The 19,686-nt window shown below is 40.3% G+C and overlaps 2 protein-coding genes across 3 annotated transcripts; one reads left to right on the forward strand and one right to left on the reverse strand.

The window, feature by feature from the left end:
- Positions 1-920: 920 nt before the first annotated feature.
- mlf2 (myeloid leukemia factor 2) lies at positions 921-8,079 on the reverse strand. Of its 2 annotated transcripts, XM_072679913.1 has the most exons (8): positions 7,121-8,078; positions 6,906-7,014; positions 6,029-6,070; positions 5,858-5,911; positions 3,845-3,973; positions 2,981-3,140; positions 2,625-2,820; positions 921-1,498 (listed from the first exon to the last, which is right to left on the reverse strand). In XM_072679913.1, the coding sequence occupies exons 1-8, from the start codon at positions 7,162-7,164 to the stop codon at positions 1,495-1,497; spliced, it is 738 nt and encodes a 245-aa protein (XP_072536014.1). In that variant the 5' UTR covers positions 7,165-8,078; the 3' UTR covers positions 921-1,494. The 2 variants fall into 2 exon arrangements, with proteins under 2 accessions (XP_072536014.1, XP_072536015.1); XM_072679914.1 differs by lacking the exon at positions 921-1,498 and having other exon boundaries at positions 2,621-2,820; positions 7,121-8,079.
- Positions 8,080-8,815: 736 nt separating this feature from the next.
- Positions 8,816-19,021, forward strand: cdc42l (cell division cycle 42, like). Its single transcript, XM_072679916.1, has 6 exons — positions 8,816-8,900; positions 9,690-9,794; positions 11,598-11,670; positions 13,159-13,268; positions 16,053-16,250; positions 17,211-19,021. Exons 2-6 carry the CDS (start codon positions 9,690-9,692, stop codon positions 17,298-17,300), a joined length of 576 nt encoding a protein of 191 aa, XP_072536017.1. The 5' UTR covers positions 8,816-8,900; the 3' UTR covers positions 17,301-19,021.
- The last annotated feature ends 665 nt before the right edge of the window (positions 19,022-19,686 follow it).

Below are 19,686 nucleotides of genomic sequence, written 5' to 3' on the forward strand. Positions count from 1 at the left end.
GGACAATGGCCCCCAACCACACATCTAACATGGTTCTGAAATGAAATAGCAGGCTAATATTATGGTTTTTGGAAAAGTCTTCTCTATTCTTTCATGCTAAAAAGGTTTTTGGAGCGATGCCATAGAAGAACCACATTGGTAAAGAGTTGTTAAGAGGTGATTCTTTAAAGCAACACTACATTGCAGTTTTACCTTCAAATGGTGTTGGTGTTCCTTGTAACAGGGAGTATAGGATCTCTATGGTCACTAATGTACTATGTAACATTGGTGGAGCTGCACAAGATCCCTCACGAGAACCAGAAAGAATTCTGTAAGCAAAACCTGTAACATTACTGTACCACGTCTGTTCACATGCTTATTACGCTTTAGTGGTGGTTCTGCAGTTCTTAGCTTGTCCAGAAATGCATCTATAAAGCATGTCCTTCGGGTGGCACTCCAAATGCGATTTGTATTCATGGCAGTGGAATACAAGTAAACTACACTCCCTACCTGTAGGGGGAGCACAGGAGCAAAATATACAAATTCACTAAGCCTTTTAAAAGTTTTTCACACTCACAATTCTTTATGGGGCCAGAAGTGGTTCTTCTATTGCGTCGCTCAAAGAACCTTAAATAGCAAATGTAGAGTATACAGTATTTTGTTTACTACCTCTTACTAACCAGTCAGCTACAGTAGATAATATCCAGTACTATATTTATAGACATTACAAAATCACAGATCAGGACAGTAGTGTACAATAGAGTGATCATGCTCAACTTGATTTTATGGCTCAGACAAATACACCAACACTATTAGGGTTTTTGGTGCTGGTCCATAAAAAGCAGCTTTGTTGATTAATATGGAGCGGCTCATGTGCCTCAAAACAAATACTGAATCATTCCAGAATCCTATGATCACGTTGGACATTCATGACAAGACAGTTAACTAACAAGATTTTATTATTTGTTAATAAGGTTAATTAGTCAACAGTGTACAATTCAACCCACATATTACCATAGTGTCAACAACACAAACATTTAGGAACTTTACTGTATGTGTGTGTGCATGTGTGTGTGTGTGTCTGGTGTGTGTGTGTGTTGTGCTGTAGTGTATTACATATTTTAATATCTAAGTGTTGGAAGCATGGGAATGAATTCATATTCAGTTTAAGAATGTGTGTGTGTGTGTATGTGCATGTGTGTGTGTGTGTGTGTGTGTGTGTAGAATGTCACAGGGGACTGAGGAGTTGAACCACTGATGCATACTACGCTTACAGGTAATGTATTGAAGGCTGGTGTGTATGCTTTGGGAATCGAGCCCTGGCATGAAGCTAACACATGAAAGTTTCAATTCTGTACATCACTGCAGCAGTCAAACAGTTTAACTTGCACATACACACTTCATGCCAGGATGCAGGTCAACGTGTGGCTCATACAGGATATCAGTCCAGTCCAGTTTTCTCAAATACCCTCCTTCACAGCGTCAGGTAGATCATGGTCCTACAGCTCAGCTCCTTCACCTGTGGAAAGATGGCCAATCAGAGCCAACAAATTATCCGGTGCCGATGCCTCACACCACATAAACCTGACATGCTGAAGAATAAACTAACGGGTGTTTCAATAGCAACAATGATGCCCAAGCACACATCTAACATGGTTCAGAAACGAATTAGCAGGCTAATATTAAAGGTCTTTAAAAATAGTCTGGTCTATTTTTTTGTAATCTCAAATGAATTTGTCAGCGTGAATTCTTAAGATGGATGGCCTTCTCAAAGTCCTGACCTTAGGCTTATTATATTTGTGGACTGTGCTTCAAGTTAATTGAATGCTGTCAAGAAGAACAGTCAAACATCCAAACGTAATTCGTCCAGAAGCTTGTTAATGGCTGCCAAAGCTTCTGGTCGAGGTAGAACGTGCTAAGAAACATTTAACCAAACATTAGTTGTACTATATGTAAAACTCAGGGGTGGTAAAACAAATAGTTTCATGAAAAATCAAATGAACATGATTTATAACTGATCTTAGGGAAGTCGATCAGCCAAGAGATGTATCTATATTTATCATGTTATCTGAGGTTTGCTTAAACCTCTTAAGCCTTTTAAACTCTGTATGTAGATCTTCATATATTCTAATTTACATCACTTCCATAGGCCCTAAAATAGAACCCTGTGGTACGCCACAAAATCTGGTAGAGTAAGTGGCTATACAATAGGTTTCATTTTAGGATTAATAACTGGGTCTTTATCTTGGAGTTTTTGGAGTAATTTATGGGACACAAGGCTAAAACTGATAAAGACTAAACTGAGAATAATCATCACTCTTATCTCTGTAAATACAAGCCCAAAAAGGCACACTCAACACGCACCCAGATCTTCATTTGTTTGGTGCAGACAAAATTATGTGGTTTTGAACACTATATAGCACAAATCAGAATAGTAGGTCAGCCATTTAGAGTTTACATGTTTAAATAAGGCCTTTCCATGACATGTTACTGAAATTGCTTTTTTATACTTGTTTACATAACCAGTCAATGGCTAAATTTTAAGCAAATGGCTAAATACTGTAATGTTTTTACAGAGATTAGAATCATAAATCATAAATTATGTTATTTGATTTAAAGACAAATCCTTGAAAATATCTCCTCACCAGTCGTAACGAGGGCGAGGAGGATGTCGGGGTGACTCGTGACGGGGTGCTGGAGAGGAGGAGTTTGGGGGTGCCGTCAAGGCCAGCTGCCCTGCCCCCATTCTGCGGTCCCGCCCATAATCCAACCCACGGACATTAGGAGGTGCATATCGCCCCACCTCCCTCCTCCACTCCTCGTCAAATGCTGCAGCATCACCTGAGTAAAAGAGAGAAAAAGATGTAACAGCTGTCTGAGGGTTGTACTACATTTTAACACATTTAGAAAACGACAAGTTATCAGCATTGAATTGAAGCCTGGCTGGTGAAAGGTGATCAGGCTGCTGTAGAGAAGCTTAAAGGCTCGAAGCTGCACTCACTCTCCTCCAGGTTGATGAAGTCCTGCCTGTCCTCTCGGTCACCTGTGCGGCGGTTTCTGGAGCGCTCCATCACATGAGCTCTGTCTCCAATGTGGTGGCCGATAGACATCCGTTCCATACCACTCTCACTGTCGCGGAGAGACTGACGCGTCTCTCTGATCTACAGATACACAGAAACAGAAACACAGAGTTCACATCCTCACTTCTGCACGTTCTAAAGCAAAATTACTTGTTTGCTTACTTATTTGCTTAATTTAACACATGGCAAAAAATACTAATAAATGGTATTGTTATTTACTATTATTAATAATGACTTTTTTTTATCCTAATGCCTAAATATATATATATATATATATATATATATATATATATATATATATATATATATATATATATATATATATATATATATATAAAGCTGGGAAAGAGGAGTTGATCAATTACAAATAAACTACAAGTAAAATGAGCCTCTAGAAATATGCTTGACTGTGAAGTGTATTCTGGCTGTTGGGTGTTGAACTGCAGGCAAATCTTGTGAAATTAGGGTATTGACAGAGACTCGCTAGCAGAGTCTACTCTTCTGGGAAGGCTTAACACTTGATTTCAAAACATACATTCATCCACAAGAGCATTAGTGAGGTCATGTACCAATGCTGGATTATCAGTTCTGGCATCACTAAATCCCAGCGCTCACACCACAGTATTTGATGGAGCTTGAGGGGTGGCTTTATACTTAACAATGAGCACAGGGACCTTCTAGGCTCATGTACAGCTTTTCCAGAGCAATAGGTGCACCTGCAGTAGTTGAATTCACCCATTAGCAGAGGCCTCTTTTGGTTACAGAATGTGTGTGCCATGTCTCACCCCTCCAGGAGCGGTGCGCACTTCGCTGGTCTGCTGGTAGACTTTGGGTGCTCCACAGTCGGTGGAGGAGTAGGAGATGACTGTGGAGGAGGAGTAGGTCTGACAGCTTGGAGAACCAGACATCCTCTCCTGCAGGAACAAAGAGCATCAGCAATTACTCAGTTTAATAGAAGCACATGCATTTGCATCCAAGCATGTGAATGGACACACACAGAACATGGGTTACAGGCGTGACTGGTGACTACCAGTAGCAAGAAAAACAATACTACATACCCGCTATGAATTTATCAGAAATCCCCAAGCCTGTAGCTCTACCGTGCAGGTATACAGTTAGAGACTGTAGCCAGTCTGTTGATGAAAGTCATCCTCTAGTACTTCATCACTGCACCTATGTAGCGGGCTTGTAATGCAGGTGAAGCTCATAAATAGGCCAGTGAGAATTAGTAGCTCTCAGTTCAGCCTCATACGCATCTTTTGAGTAATTGGGAAAAGCTTCATTTAGCTTGACCCAACATGAGACACCCAGAGAAATCTCACTCAGTAATGCACACTGCATTAGGCCTTTCCTTTCCTTGTGCAGAGAAAAGATCATTTTTGGCCCAATTTTGACCCAACTGTCATCAATTTATGGTGACAACCCCCTTTAGCTCGCCAACCAATTACTATGTGCCACTATGACGACTACCCGTGTAGTGTGAGCAGTTCAGAAGCGATTTAGGCAGTTTATGAGGTATCTCAGCCACCCTCTATATTTTAAAACTTTTCACCTTGTAGTGCAAGCTTCTCTATGATTCGCACCAAGAGCAGCGGCCAATGAGAGAGAGAGAGTGAGAAAACTATGACAGTGTGGCACAAGTAACCAAATCCATAACCAACATGGCAATTAACATTTTGGATGAGTGAATTCTGACTGAGGTTCGGGCGGTTACTTAACCCTTACTGCTTCTATAGGTCCTTTGCGTTGGCATGCATGTTATGCAATACATCCACTAGAGGGCAGTTCAGAGCCAAACATTTCTAACAACAACAAAACCTGACACCGGTGGAGGAAGCCATGATAATGTACACAAACAAAAAAAGAAAGAAAAAGAAAGAAAGAAGCAGCAGTGTAAACTGCGGACATGTCCGATGTTGTGTCCATAAGGCTGTGTTCCTGATTCGTTTACCTATTGGATACACTGGCAGCACGATTTCCGAGTCCATATCCATATTTAAAGTTGAGAATAAATAGCCTACACTGTTTCTTCAAATGAAAAGAAAATCCAATATAACCAAAACAGAGCAGGAAAATAGGCCAATTCTAAAACTGTAACATGATGATCTTTACTCATTATATTTACTCCCCCAAAATGTACACATAACCAGCCCACTTGTGAAAGCCCTAATCAAAGCTTGCAAAACAGAACAGCCATAAAAAGCTAACCGGTAACACTTTAGGGTAATAGTGTTTTTACTGCAGTGTTTTTGACATAGTGTTAAAAATGGTGCTATAACACACAGTATATTCAAGCTGTCGTTAGTGATGTAAACCAGCCAATTGAAGCACAGCGTTTATTTATTTATATATTTATTTTGTCCCCAAGCATTTTATAAAAGAAAAATCGACAGGTTTCATTCTCAGGCAAAACAACAGTGTTTTAAATAGGCTTGTTTAACCACCAACCCAAGTCACATACTCTTTATAAACCAACAAACAACTTAAACCAATGAATAAAATTATTTGGCATCTTTACTGAATAAATCAATGACTGTGTAATAATACCAGTAAACACTGCAATTCTAATATTTCCTAAAATTGAAATGAAACTATTAAAATATCAAAAAATATTACATTTTGAAACTGCGGACTCTGAAATATGAAACGTCCAGTATCTCCATAAAACACGTTTACATTGTTTCAGCTCAGGTTTGGGAGCACCGCCTTTACTTTACACACGGCAAGTATCGCTTGACGTCTGGAATTTCATGGCGCATCTGCTAAACTGACCGATTATAAGCCGCAGTCACACTCACCATGTTCTCCATCATCTCGCCCATCATCCCAAACATGTCCATGAAGCCACCACCCTGCAACACAGGAGCGGAACCCATCAAACCTTTACACCTCCAAACGTCTACTGACGACAATGTCTGCAGATGCATTTTTGCTAGTGTTGCAGTTAAAAGAGAAGGACATGATCATACCATTCCCATCATGCCAAAAGGTGTCAAAGCTCCAGCCTGTGGCTACAGAGAGAGAAAGAGAGGAATACAGAGAGAGAGCAAGAGTCAGACATCTTCGAAACGACCAATGAGCCAAACAATTCAAGTAGTGTGAAGTACTGTATGTGAAAACAAGGATGCTGAACTACAGCGGAGCAATATGATGCATTATGGGGTTATTATTTGTAGGGTTAGTTGAGATCACTTGTGTGCTTTCCTGAACACAGCACAGTTACCGGCAATTACCGGCACAACTAATTAGAAATGGTAGAGAACTGGGAAGAACCATCAGCGCTGTCAAATTAAAAGCGTATAGTGACTTAGTCCGCTATGCTCCTCTATTATTTATGCTTTTCTGATTGATATCTGATCTCTTTATCCTGAGCTTCAAATGAATAAAAATCTGTGTACTTGGACACACACACACACTTTTCTAAGTATACTGTTAGTTACCATACAAAAAACCCCCACAACACTGGTTAACTGTATGTTTCATTACAGAAAGGGCATGGCTGCGTCTGTTTAACTGGATGTGACTGTACGTTTGGACAGGTGTTTTAAAAATAATGACAGTACTACAGAATTTTCTTTGAATAAAAAAAAGAAAGATAATAATAATATATATGCAAGTTTGCTACACTGCCATCCCGCAAGGTCCACAGCTGTAAAAGCTCTACCAGTGCATTTATGCCCTGATCCCGATTCACACAAAACACAGTAGACGTGTGTAAACCGAGTAAAAGGCCACAAGGTCCACATTTTAATTTAGATGTGTACTAAAGGGCTTAGGAGGTAATAAGCAGACTGTGTGCTTCAGCTTGGGGCTGGGTTGATGCAATGCTCCGACAGGTACGCCTACCTGCAGGTGTGTTCGTGGAGACTGGATCTGAGGGGCCAGGGGAAAAGGCTCAAAGCCAAAGGGGCCAAACAAGCTCCTCATCTGGTGCCGGTGTACTGCGAACGGATCCCTGCAAAGAGAAAGCAAGCAAACCTCCCCTTTATCCAGCTGTCACATAGTGGAGATGCCACAGCTGTCACTAACATGTGAGATAGGAAAGCTTGAAGAATACTCACATCATGTACGGGCTGTCATCAACGTCATCCAAATAGCGAAACATGGTGTTTGGGCTGATTAAAAAACAATAATAATAAAAAAAAAAACGCACAACTACTGAATTCAAATAAATAAAACTACTTAATGCCACCAAGTGTCTATTTAACGCAAGTAGAGATATTTAGCACGAGTGCAAACGAGCAGCAACTGGAAGTGAATAAGTATGTATTTGATGCAACAAAGAAAGCACTTAAAGTAACTGAATAATTACTGTAACAGCGCAAATACTTCACGCGCCTGAGGGGTGATGTACAGTAATTCAGTGGTAATGTAATGCCAGTCGCACAGTTGCAGAATAACAACTGGGTCACCCTAGTTTGGTCAAACAAACACGAAACTCTGATCCAAGCACAGGCAGGCAGTTAATCGATGCTTTTACTGGTTCTCGTGTGTCTTTTTAAGCCGTTGCTAAATCTTCCACAATCCCGGATAAAGCAGCGGAGAGTGCAGGACTGAACCGGGTCAGTGTGTCTGAACATTTAGCGCTACGGTCACGGAACACCTGCTAACGCCAGCGCTAACAAACAGCTACAGAGTTAGCTAGCATCGTACAAGCCAGGGCAGTTTAGCTTAGCTCAGCTTTGTTTAGCTTAGCAGAGCAGACTGACCACGGCAGCTACACTAGCTAGCTAGCTAGGGAACACCAGCTAGCTTTGTTCCTCGGTGTGATTTTAAAAAACCACGAAAACACACGAACACGCTAAAACACGACGTTTGCAGCCCGACAATCAAGTGGTGTCGTATTTATCCATGCAGTTCGAGCCCTAACACACGCCTACAGAAACGACATTTTACTAAATATCGCCGAGTAAGCTGCGATTACAGCGCCGCGGCACCGAGACTCCAACTCCAAAACACAAAAACAGAAGGCCGCAATGGAGCAGGAGGGGAATCTCTCTCTCTCACTCACACACACACACACACACACACACACACACACACACACACACACACACACACACACACACACACACACACACACACACACACACACACTCTGCTCCGATTTAACAGCGAAAAGTCTACTTCTGCAGATAATTATAGGACAGTAAATTATATCTGTTTTTGCAGATCTGGATTCAATACCTATAATTGTTCTTTATAATTCGCCAGCTAAATTAATCGTAGCTACAATAATCGTAGCTACTGTCGTAGAAAGTGTCTGCCATCATTTACAAACTAATATCTAAAATATATATATATATAAAAAAAGGATATATAAGTAATTTAAATCCAACGTATAATAGAAAAGAATAGAATAGAATATACGTTCATCAAATATTGATAAACACAAACTGAATAGTCGGAAATTTGTTCATTTTAAAATTGTAATAGTCTTATTTTTATCATTCTACTTTTTTTTACTTCTAATATTTTTTTATGTTGCAAGAAGTAAAAAAAAAATTATATATATATAAATATAACCTGTTAGGATATAAATAGCTATGTGTTTTAATGCTACGAATACTTTTATTTTGAAAACAGTCCGACTTTCTTTCTAGTTCGCTTCACATCGCTCTAAGCGCTGCAATATGAATTAGAATAGTAATTTTCGTTGCTTCAGCTTCAGTTAAATGAAATAAATTCAGATTTCATGAATTTGATCAGTTTTATTTTGTTGAGATGACCTTGGTTTCCTTTCCTCCGCAGTGTTGGGCATGTGCTCACAGCGCCCTCTGCTGGACGGGTGCGAAACTGCCGAATCCGGACGTAACCAACGCCTAGTAGCGCGGAGGAGCGGTGAGTGTTTTACACTAAATATACGTATCTGTATATATGTGTTATTATACCGTTCTGACAATGATCGTAGAGTCATATGCGCTGTGTTTGTAATATCAGCGACGGTGGGGTTTTTACATTTTTCATAGTTTTGCTTTGGGGGCTCTTTCAGTGTTGGCTAACATTAGCCAGCATCTCTAGCCTAAGTCTGCTTCCACAGCTGGTTTAACCAGTTTAAGACTTTTCGACTTTTATTTTCATTTTTTTCCAGTTATGGGACAAAAATATGTGATTATTTTACACCTCTGCTTTTAGGAGAGTTGTTGACACACTTTAGAGTTCAGGTAGGGAGGGAGCAGTTTCAGTATGGCTGTGGTGTAAACAGTAGAGCAGAGAAACTTGTGGTGATGAAGATGAAGACGATCAGGAGCACGATACTGATCAAACACTGGGCTTTGGTGGAGTGACCTGTAACTAAGACAGACTTTACCTGACCTCTCTGACCTGTCCGACCTGTCCCACTGGGGGTCTTTAGGTGGGGAGGAAGTGACTAAAGAAGGTATTGATCTCTGAAGGACATCTCAACCATGTCTCCTTCTCTCTTTCTCTCTCTCTCTCTCTCTCTCTCTCTCTCTCTCTCTCTCTCTCTCTTATCCACAGTCTTGTCCACTCTGGACAGCTAGGCTGTGGTCACTGAGATTTTCTTCAGTGTTTTGTATGTGACTGTGGTCAGACAGGTGGCCGGTGTGACTCGTAGTGATGTTTTTGTTCTTTAAATAATGTAAATCTCATTTCCCCCCATACCTGTAGATGCAGACAATAAAGTGTGTGGTGGTCGGGGATGGAGCTGTTGGGAAAACCTGCCTCCTCATTTCCTACACGACCAACAAATTCCCTTCAGAATATGTTCCTACGGTAAGGGTCCATGTTTCAGAGCACACCGGGGGTTTTATTGTCATCGAGATTAGCACACAGAGTGAGTTTGCATTGTGCAAAGTGTAAAGTTTGGTGGAGGGGGGATTATGGTGTGGGGTTGTTTTTCAGGAGTTGGGTTCGGCCCCTTAGTTCCAGTGAAAGGAACTCTTAATGCTTCAGCATACCAAGAGATTTTGCTCAATTTCATCCTCCCAACTTTGCGGGAACAGTTTGGGGACAATCCCTTCCTGTTCCAACACGACTGCGCACCATAGCACAAAGCAAGGTCCATAAAGACATGAATAAGCGAGTTTCATGGAGGAGAACTTGACTGGCCTGCACAGAGTCCTGACCTCAGCCTGATTGAAAACCTTTGGGGTGATTTAGAGCGGAGGAGACTGCAAGCCAGGCCTTCTCGTCCAACATTGTCTGACCCTACAAATGCGCTTCTAGAAGAATGGTCAAAAATTCCCATAAACACTCTCCTAAACCTTGTGGAAAGTCTTCCCAGAACAGTTGAAGCTGTTATAGCTGCACATGGTGACCCGACATCATATTAAACCTTATGGATTAAGAATGCGATGTCACTCAAGTTCATATTTGTGCAAAGACAGGCATCTCCTACACGCCCAACAAATTCCCTTCAGAACACCCACCTACCAAAAATTAGGTGGTGATCCATTTTCAGCACAGCAGACATGGTGCATTTACATTTACGGCATTTAGCAGACGCTCTTATCCAGAGCGACTTACAAAGTGCTTTGCTATTTACCCAAGAAAAACTTTAGCTAGTTAGAATAGACCAATAATTCAAAGGATACCTCTAAGCTTTAGACATTACTAAACACAAGACAATAAGGTGACCATAGTACTCTAATCATCCAAGTATTCTCGAAAGAGGTGGGTGCAGGCACATTGGTGTTACTGGGCTTTTCCGTTTCATTCTGAGTGCTGGGTTGAGGATAGAAGAGTGTCTGCCAACAGTGTGATCCAAAAGTTACACACAAATAAAGGTGCCTCATAGATTGTTTTGACTGATATTTTTGGTAAATTATGTTGTAACAAAACGGATCGTAAATGTACAAACCTCTTCTGAATGGTAGACATAAAATAGATAATGAATATTGAATGAGGATGTGTTGTGGTATTTCCAAGCCTCGTTCTGGACTACACAGCATCCTGAATGGAGTTTCTCGGTTGTAGGGAAAACATAGTTCAGGACCAGGCCTAATCCCTGTCTGGGAAACCCGCACTGGTTTCACCACACTTGGATTTTCCTCAGTGGATTCGACAATACATACATGATATTGCCAAAAGTATTCACTCAAATCATTAAATGCAGGTGTCCCAATCAATTCCTAGGCATGCAGACTGCTTCTACAAACATTGTGAAAGAATAGGTCGCTCTCAGGAGCTCAGTGAATTCCAGTGTGGTACCGTGACAAGATGCCACCTGTGCGTCCTGTGCAAGTCGTGAAATTTGAGCCAAATGTTAAAATTGTCCTCTCTTTAGCATTGTTCAATAAATTGAAACCTTTTCTCTTTAAATCAATAACTACCATTTTGCTCATTCAGTGTGACATAATGTCCTATGGTGTTAAGGGAGCAAGATTTATTCAAAAGGAAACTCAGCTCTGCATGAAAATAAGTGTGTAACAGTGAAATGCAATGTTACTGCATGTCTGACCATAGAGCGCATTTACAGTGCACTTCAGTAAAAATATAAAAACCAGATTTTATGCTGTGTGTATATATAATCATGGACATCATAATCATGTGTGTTTTTTTTGTGTTTTTTTCCAGGTGTTTGACAATTATGCCGTCACTGTTATGATCGGAGGGGAACCCTACACACTGGGCCTTTTTGACACAGCAGGTAATTCAGCTCATGGAACACAAAGGGCCAGATGTACAAAGTTGTAAAATGTGGGGGGAGATGTCAGAAGTGCATCTGATTACAAATTCAACTCGCAGTGGCTGTCTGACTAAATTGAGTTGAATGAAGTTAGGGCGCATTGTGAGAGCATAGTGCCGTTGTATGAAGACACATTTTACACTGTGCCTTACATCTGATCCATGTGTCCAGAGTGCTTTTTTTATTTTTTATTTTTTTAAGAATGTAAAAAGTAAAAATAAAGGAGCAAAACTTGTAATAACTGTAGCTGTACCAGCACACCCAAAGAACTGACTAAGAGGAAGAAGAAAAAGTCTGACAACCAATAAAAGAAACAGAAAAGCTATATCTTTTCTGTCCAAGGAAAAACATGTATCTCCCAAATGGTGACTTTACAGGAGAAGACAAAAATGTCCTTAATTTTAAATGGAGGTTCATGTATAGAAAGAGTTTGTTGAGAGTTTCTATTGGTCTGTTCATCCAGAGATATTCACACACTGTACAGAGCAGCTGTACAGTGTGTGAATAAAAATGGACTAAAAATGGACAAAAATGGAGTTACATAGTTTTCATTGGACAACAGCGATATTAACTATCCCATAATAGCTGTCTCTAGCCAGCTGTACTTTTTTTTTTAATGCCAGTGAAACTCATTTCCAGTGAATCATGGATATGATTTTCTGTTTATTACTGGAAAAGCAAAAGGTATCAATACTAGTCTCGTCAACTCTAGTCTCCTAAGTCATGAGTAAATCATTGGACATAATTAAGTTAACATTTTGTTGCCACAAAAACCTTGTCTCTCCATGTTTGCCGTAATTCAAACCTGGCAAAGGTCCTTACCATTGTGTCAAGATTTCATGGTAAATGGACCAGTAGAAAGGCGTTTTACATTGAAAGTTTTTTTTCCCTTTTTCCTGTAAAGTTGACATTTTGGAAATACAAGGTTTTTGCATGACTGTGAAGATATGCAGTGTCTGAGACGCAACTGTTTGCTTTGTTCCAAGGACCACATATGACTCAATAATGTCCCTTTTCCCTTTGAGTCTTATCACTTCAACAGCGACCTTCAACAGATACATCATGTGTAAAATACAAAAACAGCCGCTGACTGCAGTAAAAACGGTGCACTAGTAATAAAACAAATCTAAGATCAAATCTGATTTAAACCTACAGGCGTTGTGGTGAACGAAAATTCCCATAATGATGTTCACAGGCAGAACCCCTACTATTAGGACCCAAGCTCAAAAATAAGACCCCATAACAGAGAATATACTTAAATAATAGTGTCATAAAAATGATGTGTGTAGTGATTCTAAAGATGATTTAATGGTGATCAAAGGTATTTCAATAAAAACACATTTCCATATACATCAGTAGTAAAAAATTAACGGAAAGTTGGAGCAATTTTCCGATCACACCTTTCACCGTGAATGTGAACAGTTCTATGTGTGTGTCTCTCTCTCTAAGGTCAGGAGGATTACGACAGACTGCGGCCACTCAGCTACCCTCAGACAGACGTCTTTCTGGTCTGCTTCTCCGTCGTCTCGCCCTCCTCCTTCGAGAATGTCAAAGAGAAGGTCAGTTCTTTCCCCATGTTGTTCACTCCTCCATCCAAACAAGGGTGGAAATCCCCCCTATAGCTGCAAGAGCCACATTTAGAGCAGTATCTCCTTGTTCTGTGGGAAATTGTGTGGACGTCCCCTGGTTCAACTTTTTAACTTGGCCAGGATAGAGTGAATGCTGAAGTTCACCTGAGATTATATCACAGGTACCGCTCAAAGCTTCTGAACTACTTCAGTGCAATAAACAGCAAAAACCTGGACTAAAGGAACTAAAGGACTTTTAACAGACTTTTTCAATTGAGATCCTAATAAGCCCTTAAGCAGGTAGGATACAATTTTGCCATATAATGCATTTATTCAGTATATTGGTTGTTCTCTGGTGTCTACATTAAAGGTATGTGACTTTGGTTGTGGCATAAAATGCCCAGATGCCATTTAACATGTCCTTTTTCGACTATTTTTCCATCTCCTACATGTGAAAATCCAGATCCCTACATAACAATTTTGGACACTCACTGTTAATGAGCTCACTGCTGTGTGACAACAATCTGAACATCCGCCTCCCTAAAGAAGCTGCGCGCAAATCTTCAAACCGAACAGCGTATTTGATTATGGGTATTCCACGTCCGTTCAGTGTACAGTATTTGAACACTATACTGTGCATCATGGCACCTTTAAGAGATTCCCATTTCTTTTGATGCAGTCCGAATGTTTGTGGACACACCTTCTAATGAATGCGTTCAGCTGTTTGAAGTTGCACCCATTGCTAACACAGATGTGCAAATGTACACACACAGCTGGTCTAGACCCAGTAGAGAAGTACTGCCAATAGAATTGGAGTCTCTGACGCGTCAACCTATTGTCACTATTGGATACCACCCCCACCCCCCCTCTCTGTATGAGCAGTTGAAACTGTGTTTTCTGGAATTATGGTGCTCCATCTAATACGTTTGGGATGAGGTGGGGTGGTAATTTTACAACATACTGACCTCACTAACGCTCTTGTCTGTGAATTACAAATCCTCCCAAAAATGTTAGTAGATGCCAAAATCTAGAAGAAAGTTTTGCCTGGACAGTAAAGACAATTACTCCAACAAAAGCAGGATGAACCTCATCACCTACCCACTCTGGACAGAGTGATTAAGGACGACTAGTGTTTTTGCTCAGGGATAGGTGGAGGTGGAAGGAAGGGACAGGGAAAACATGGTATGATATTACTGGTTTATATAAAGATCCGTCCCTTTGTGATCATCTACGTCAGTCAAACGTCAGAGGTCGTTTAAAGATGGGGGTTGGAAAGGCACTGTACTTCAGCCAGCCTTTTAAATGCCATCATCCAGTAAATTGTGCTTGAACATGAAATAACAAGGTAAAAAATGTTCCTTTTTGATTGCAGGTTGACTTTTAAATGTTCTTTATATATATATATATATATATATAATATATTATACTATGTTGTACATAACCTGCTATACTGTTGAAAGCGTTGGCTATATTGACAGTATTGCATGTCCCAGAATCTGTCTGCATCTGAGTTTTGCTATGACAGACTGTAGCTGAATTTCCAGACAGCAGACTTCCTGTGTGCACAGGAAACATTTGAATCTGTACCACAAATACAGCGCTGCGGTATTTCCCGCTTCTCACCAGCACTGCAGTACAAACACAATTACACTTTGAAGTTTTCGAAAACCAGTTGCACTGGAAAAAGTACAAAACGAGTTGAAGTGGATATGAAGTGGGTTTTTTTCAGGCGGCAGAAGAAAGAATCCAACCAAAATATCAAACTGGGACTGCATATGAATAAAATGAGCAAAAGTCATTTTTAGTTCTAGTTGTAAAAGAGGAACGAGTGTTCCTCTTAGCTGGCTTACAGACTACTTCTACTTATTCTGCCATGGCCATGTATTGCTGTCTCATGTTCTCAGATCCACCCTCTATTTGTTATGCATTTGTAATCTCTGGATTAAGATCGGTAAAATTTTAGATTAGTTATTCCCTTTATAAGTCAGCCAAGCCAGGCTTGCTAGAAAGGTCTACAACAATTACATGATTAGATGATTACTCAAGTAATAGACAGTCCTAGAGATGGAAGGATCGATCAGCTCTGTATTGGTATCGGCTGATTTTCCAGCCCGGATATGCGATCAGTTAAAATTTCTAGCTGATCCTGAGAGCTGGTCAGATCATATGATCCATATTTTGCGAGTAGCTGCAGAGTTGTGTGAGGCCCCCTCAGTCACAGGACTATGCAGTTCCTCATTCACATTCGTCAGATGACAATACAGACCTTGCTCACGGATGCAGAAGCCCATTATAGTCAGTGTTGAAACCCGTTCTGTGTTTTAACATATCAAATGCAAATATTTGAGATATTTTTAGAATTTGTGAAACTAACTCTAGGTCTGAAGAGTAAAGACTTTAAACCCAGAGAGAGCTCGGAGTAAGTATCAGAACACAGCAGAGCTGGAAAAGACCGCTATCAGCCCTCTGAGCTCCACAGTGCAGTTATTGCAGTTGCTGAGTGTTAAATGTGGTTGATTCCAAAAAGTAACATACATTTCATCTTGAGAGACAAAACAGAGAATTACAGAAGCCCCGCACAATGATGCATTACCAATTTTGCCTGGAAAGGTTAATGTGGCATCCAGCCCCACCCTTCAGTCAGTATTGATAATCATCCAGTTGTACTGAAAGACAATCGTTGATCAGTATGGAGCCATTTCTATACACCCATGTTCTAGACAACCTAACAATAGTTCTGTTCTCTAGTCAACATTTTCATCCTCTTGTCCCCAGTGGGTGCCGGAGATCTCCCATCATTGTCCTCGTACTCCGTTTCTGCTGGTGGGCACCCAGGTGGATTTGAGAGATGACAGTAATACTGTGGAGAAGCTAGCCAAGAACAAGCAGCGCCCCCTATCACCAGAGAGTGGAGACAAGCTGGCTAGAGACCTCCGAGCCGTCAAATATGTGGAGTGCTCCGCTCTCACGCAGGTAAAGAATGCTACAGCTTTATTGTGTTACAGTGCAGATTTCTTTGCCTCCTGACTTTCGTTTCGTTACTTGTGCTTAACCATGGGAATGGTCCATCAGCCTCTGGTGTGGTGCACTATACTTCACATGGATCTTGGTCAGGCAATCCAATCTACTTCTGCACTCTTAAAAATAAAGGTGCTACAAAAGATTCTCTGATTGAAGCCACAGAAGAACCACTTGTGGTTTCATAAAGAACCACGTTTGTAATAGAGATGCATCAGTGAAGGCTTGGTGTAAATGTTCATTTCCAATTTAAAGCAGCATTATGCAAGAGTATTTATTACTCCTGGGCTCCTCCATATAGGTAGAAAGTGTAATTTGCATGTTTACTTTTTACACATGCATTTCTGGACAAGCTAAGAGATACAGAACTGTCACTGAAGAGCAAGAATCATGTAGACCGCCGAGGCGGTAAAGTAATATTACCTGATTTTACATGAATTTGACTGGGCTATGCAGCATTACACAGTACTCGTGAGCATTGTCCTGTCCAATTCACATTCTAACGTTACATAGGGCAGTTAGCAGTGTGTCGAGCCATGAGTAGCGTTGAAAGAGACACTAGTCCCCTTTTTACAGGTCAGTGGAGCATCAAAAGGATTTTTAAGCTGTATCTTAAGGTGAAAATGCTACATAATGATTTTTCACACTCTTATGCCTCCTTTACTGACATGGTTCTTTATGGAAATGTGGTTCTCCTATGTCATCGCTCAAAGAACCATTTGTATCACCTTTATTTTTAAGATGTGTGGACGACCGAACAGCTTGGCAGAAAGAAATCCTACGTGCTGTTTTCTCTCAATGTGTAACTTCTAGCTTTTAATAGTTTGATTGTGTTTGTTTAATGTGAGTGTTCAGACTTGTGTTGAGCCTTTTACCCTTTATCTTTATCTCTGTCTCTTCACTTCCACTTCTTAGCGAGGCCTGAAGAACGTGTTTGACGAGGCCATCCTGGCAGCCCTGGAGCCTCCAGAGACCAAACCCAAGAAGCGCTGTGCTCTGCTGTAGAGGAGGGCAGGGGTTGAGGGACACACACTCCAGAGAGAAAGCGAGGGAGAGTGTACAGTAAGGGATTTTGGGCTGGGAGATAAATATCAGAGAAATCTTAGAAGTAATGGAAACAACAAGGAAATAGATAACAAGAATAAGAGCGAGGGGTGGGCTTAACAGTGTATGTGAAATGGTAAATAAAAATACAAAATTGCACACGGTGCCTTCAAAATCTTACACAATTACAAAGAAAAAACTTCGGAGACGGCTCTTCCAACACAAGCTAGGAAATAATAGTAGTAAAAAAGAAGCGGGAGCACTTTACATGGGATTTTATACCGTATTCCTGAATCTCCTTTAGCTGCATACTGGCAGCTCGTCAATGAGAAACAACCCCAGGCCTTTGGTTCTACTTTTGTAAGACTTCACAATGCCAACTATGATTCTAGAGAATTGCCAATGCCTTTAATTAGTAATTGATAGTTAACCAGGAGTGTGTTCTGAACCTTACAGTGTTCGACCTGTAAACAGAACGTGTCAAAATGTGAAAGATGCCTCCTACCCTAATCAAGACAGCCACTGAAGAGATTTCTACTGGGGAGTAACTCTTGTTGTATTATTGTGGACAGCCAGAGTGTACTTAAAGCAGGTTTACACACACTTACTTACTCCAAAACATATTTACTGGATCTTGTAATGTCGTTTCCTTTCATTTACAGACCTTTAGTCCAGAGAGGCAAAGAGGATCTTACTATTGAACTGTAGAGCCTCTGAACAGAACTCTTACTTCACTTTGTCAAGCAAGTCAGAGTGGAGCTCGGGGGGGGTTGTTCCCCTGCAGGGTGTATAAAACAAAATTGCATTTTTATAGAAATAATGTTTTTTTAAAGCCACAGTCAGGAGCTGTACGTGTTCAAAGCAGCATGATGTTAAATATTAGAGCTCAGTGTATCAGTTGCTTCATCCAAGGTTGCTGCTGTTTGAAAAAAGCCACTGTTCATGTAGTACCAAAAAAATAAATAAAAATACAGTCTGCATGGTGCCGCAGCTCCCGACTCTGGCTTTTATCCCGTACTGTAGTAAAGGAATGTTCCAGCGTATTTCAGTCTAATCTCGATTTGACGCATCTGCGCATTGGTGCTGATTACCACGGACCAAAAAAAAGAACAGAAAGCCTGCTGACTCAGAGACATAGCACAATTCAGAACTGCGACCTTTAGAACAATAGAGGTCTTAGGAACACAAGAGAAGATGTTTTTTTTTGGGTTTTTTTGCTAGTTTGGAGATACAAAGTTCTCGCAGTGACACTTTACTGCCTAAATCCAGCAAGGGCCCAGTGCTTTTCTATTAAAAGAGAATCCGGTCAGCAGGTTTTCTAGGTATAGGGGAAAATCCTATGTTACAGATTGACAGATTGTGATTAGGTTGAAAAATGTTGTAGTATCCTTTTAAAAGTCTTACCTTTTCGTTTGGGGGTGGATACATTTAATGGTGATGCGCTTTGAAACTTGAAACAGTTGGTGATGCGCTTGAAACGTTTTTTTTTTATTTCTTTTCTTTTTTGATAGACCTATATTTTGTGATTTACTGATAATGTAACAGTTTGAAATGTGCTATTTTGAATAATCATTTTAACACCAGTCAAGTGTAGGGGTCTTAAATGTGGCCTATTCTTAGTCCAGCTCTGCCATGTTTTTAGTTTCACTATATTTGTAATAAAAGTGGTGCAACTGACAGAACAGCTGAGACTCTTTATTCCAGTAGTGTCTAACTGCAGAGCTGCAGTACAGCACTTTCAGACCCCTCACTTTCAGACCTGCACTATGGACTTCTTCATTTCAGGATCGCAGTCACACTTTCCACTTTCCTTTGAACTTGAGCTGGGCGATATCATATTTTCTCATATTGTGATCAAATTTGTTATTGTGATACACAATATGCTTTTCTAAGCATATCAAGGACACTGTTAGTGCTTAATAAACACTGATCAGCTGCAGGTTTCATTACTAACAGTGTAATTAGACTGGTTGAATTAGATGAAGTGCAGCAGATAAAAAAATCACTCAGCATTCAGTACGGGAGAGTATCTGAATAGTAGTTTATAAGAATCTGTCGCTACAGATGTTTTTAGTCTGTGATAAATATTGTGTATTGCAAAAAAGTCTTTAAATATCGTGATATAATATTTTTACTATATCGCCCAGCCTATTTTGAACACATACACTCTTACAGAGAACTTTTTTTGAGTTCTAATTAGGACGTAATTAAAAACCCTTAGAATCCTTAGAATGTCTTAAATTAGGTATCTAATTCTAAGTAAAACCATTGAATTCAGAGAGGGTGTAGTTTGTGTTTCATGTGACTGTACCCTTTCATGCTTAAATTAAGTTCATACACCTGGGTT

The sequence above is a fragment of the Salminus brasiliensis genome, chromosome 5 (genome assembly GCF_030463535.1).
Source record: "Salminus brasiliensis chromosome 5, fSalBra1.hap2, whole genome shotgun sequence".
NCBI classification, from domain to species: Eukaryota; Metazoa; Chordata; class Actinopteri; order Characiformes; family Bryconidae; genus Salminus; species Salminus brasiliensis.

What these genes read in the sequence shown, in the direction of transcription:
- mlf2 (XM_072679913.1), bottom strand. Translation starts at nt 7,164, where the DNA reads ATGTTTCGCTATTTGGATGACGTTGATGACAGCCCGTACATGAT. An exon ending in TGCGCACCGCTCCTGGAGGG is followed by an intron (nt 3,141 to 3,844) that starts GTGAGACATGGC and finishes GTGTATCTGTAG; the next exon opens with ATCAGAGAGACGCGTCAGTC. An exon ending in CTTCATCAACCTGGAGGAGA is followed by an intron (nt 2,821 to 2,980) that starts GTGAGTGCAGCT and finishes TCTTTTACTCAG; the next exon opens with GTGATGCTGCAGCATTTGAC.
- cdc42l (XM_072679916.1), top strand. Translation starts at nt 9,690, where the DNA reads ATGCAGACAATAAAGTGTGTGGTGGTCGGGGATGGAGCTGTTGGGAAA. An exon ending in CTTCAGAATATGTTCCTACG is followed by an intron (nt 9,795 to 11,597) that starts GTAAGGGTCCAT and finishes GTTTTTTTCCAG; the next exon opens with GTGTTTGACAATTATGCCGT. An exon ending in TCGAGAATGTCAAAGAGAAG is followed by an intron (nt 13,269 to 16,052) that starts GTCAGTTCTTTC and finishes TCTTGTCCCCAG; the next exon opens with TGGGTGCCGGAGATCTCCCA.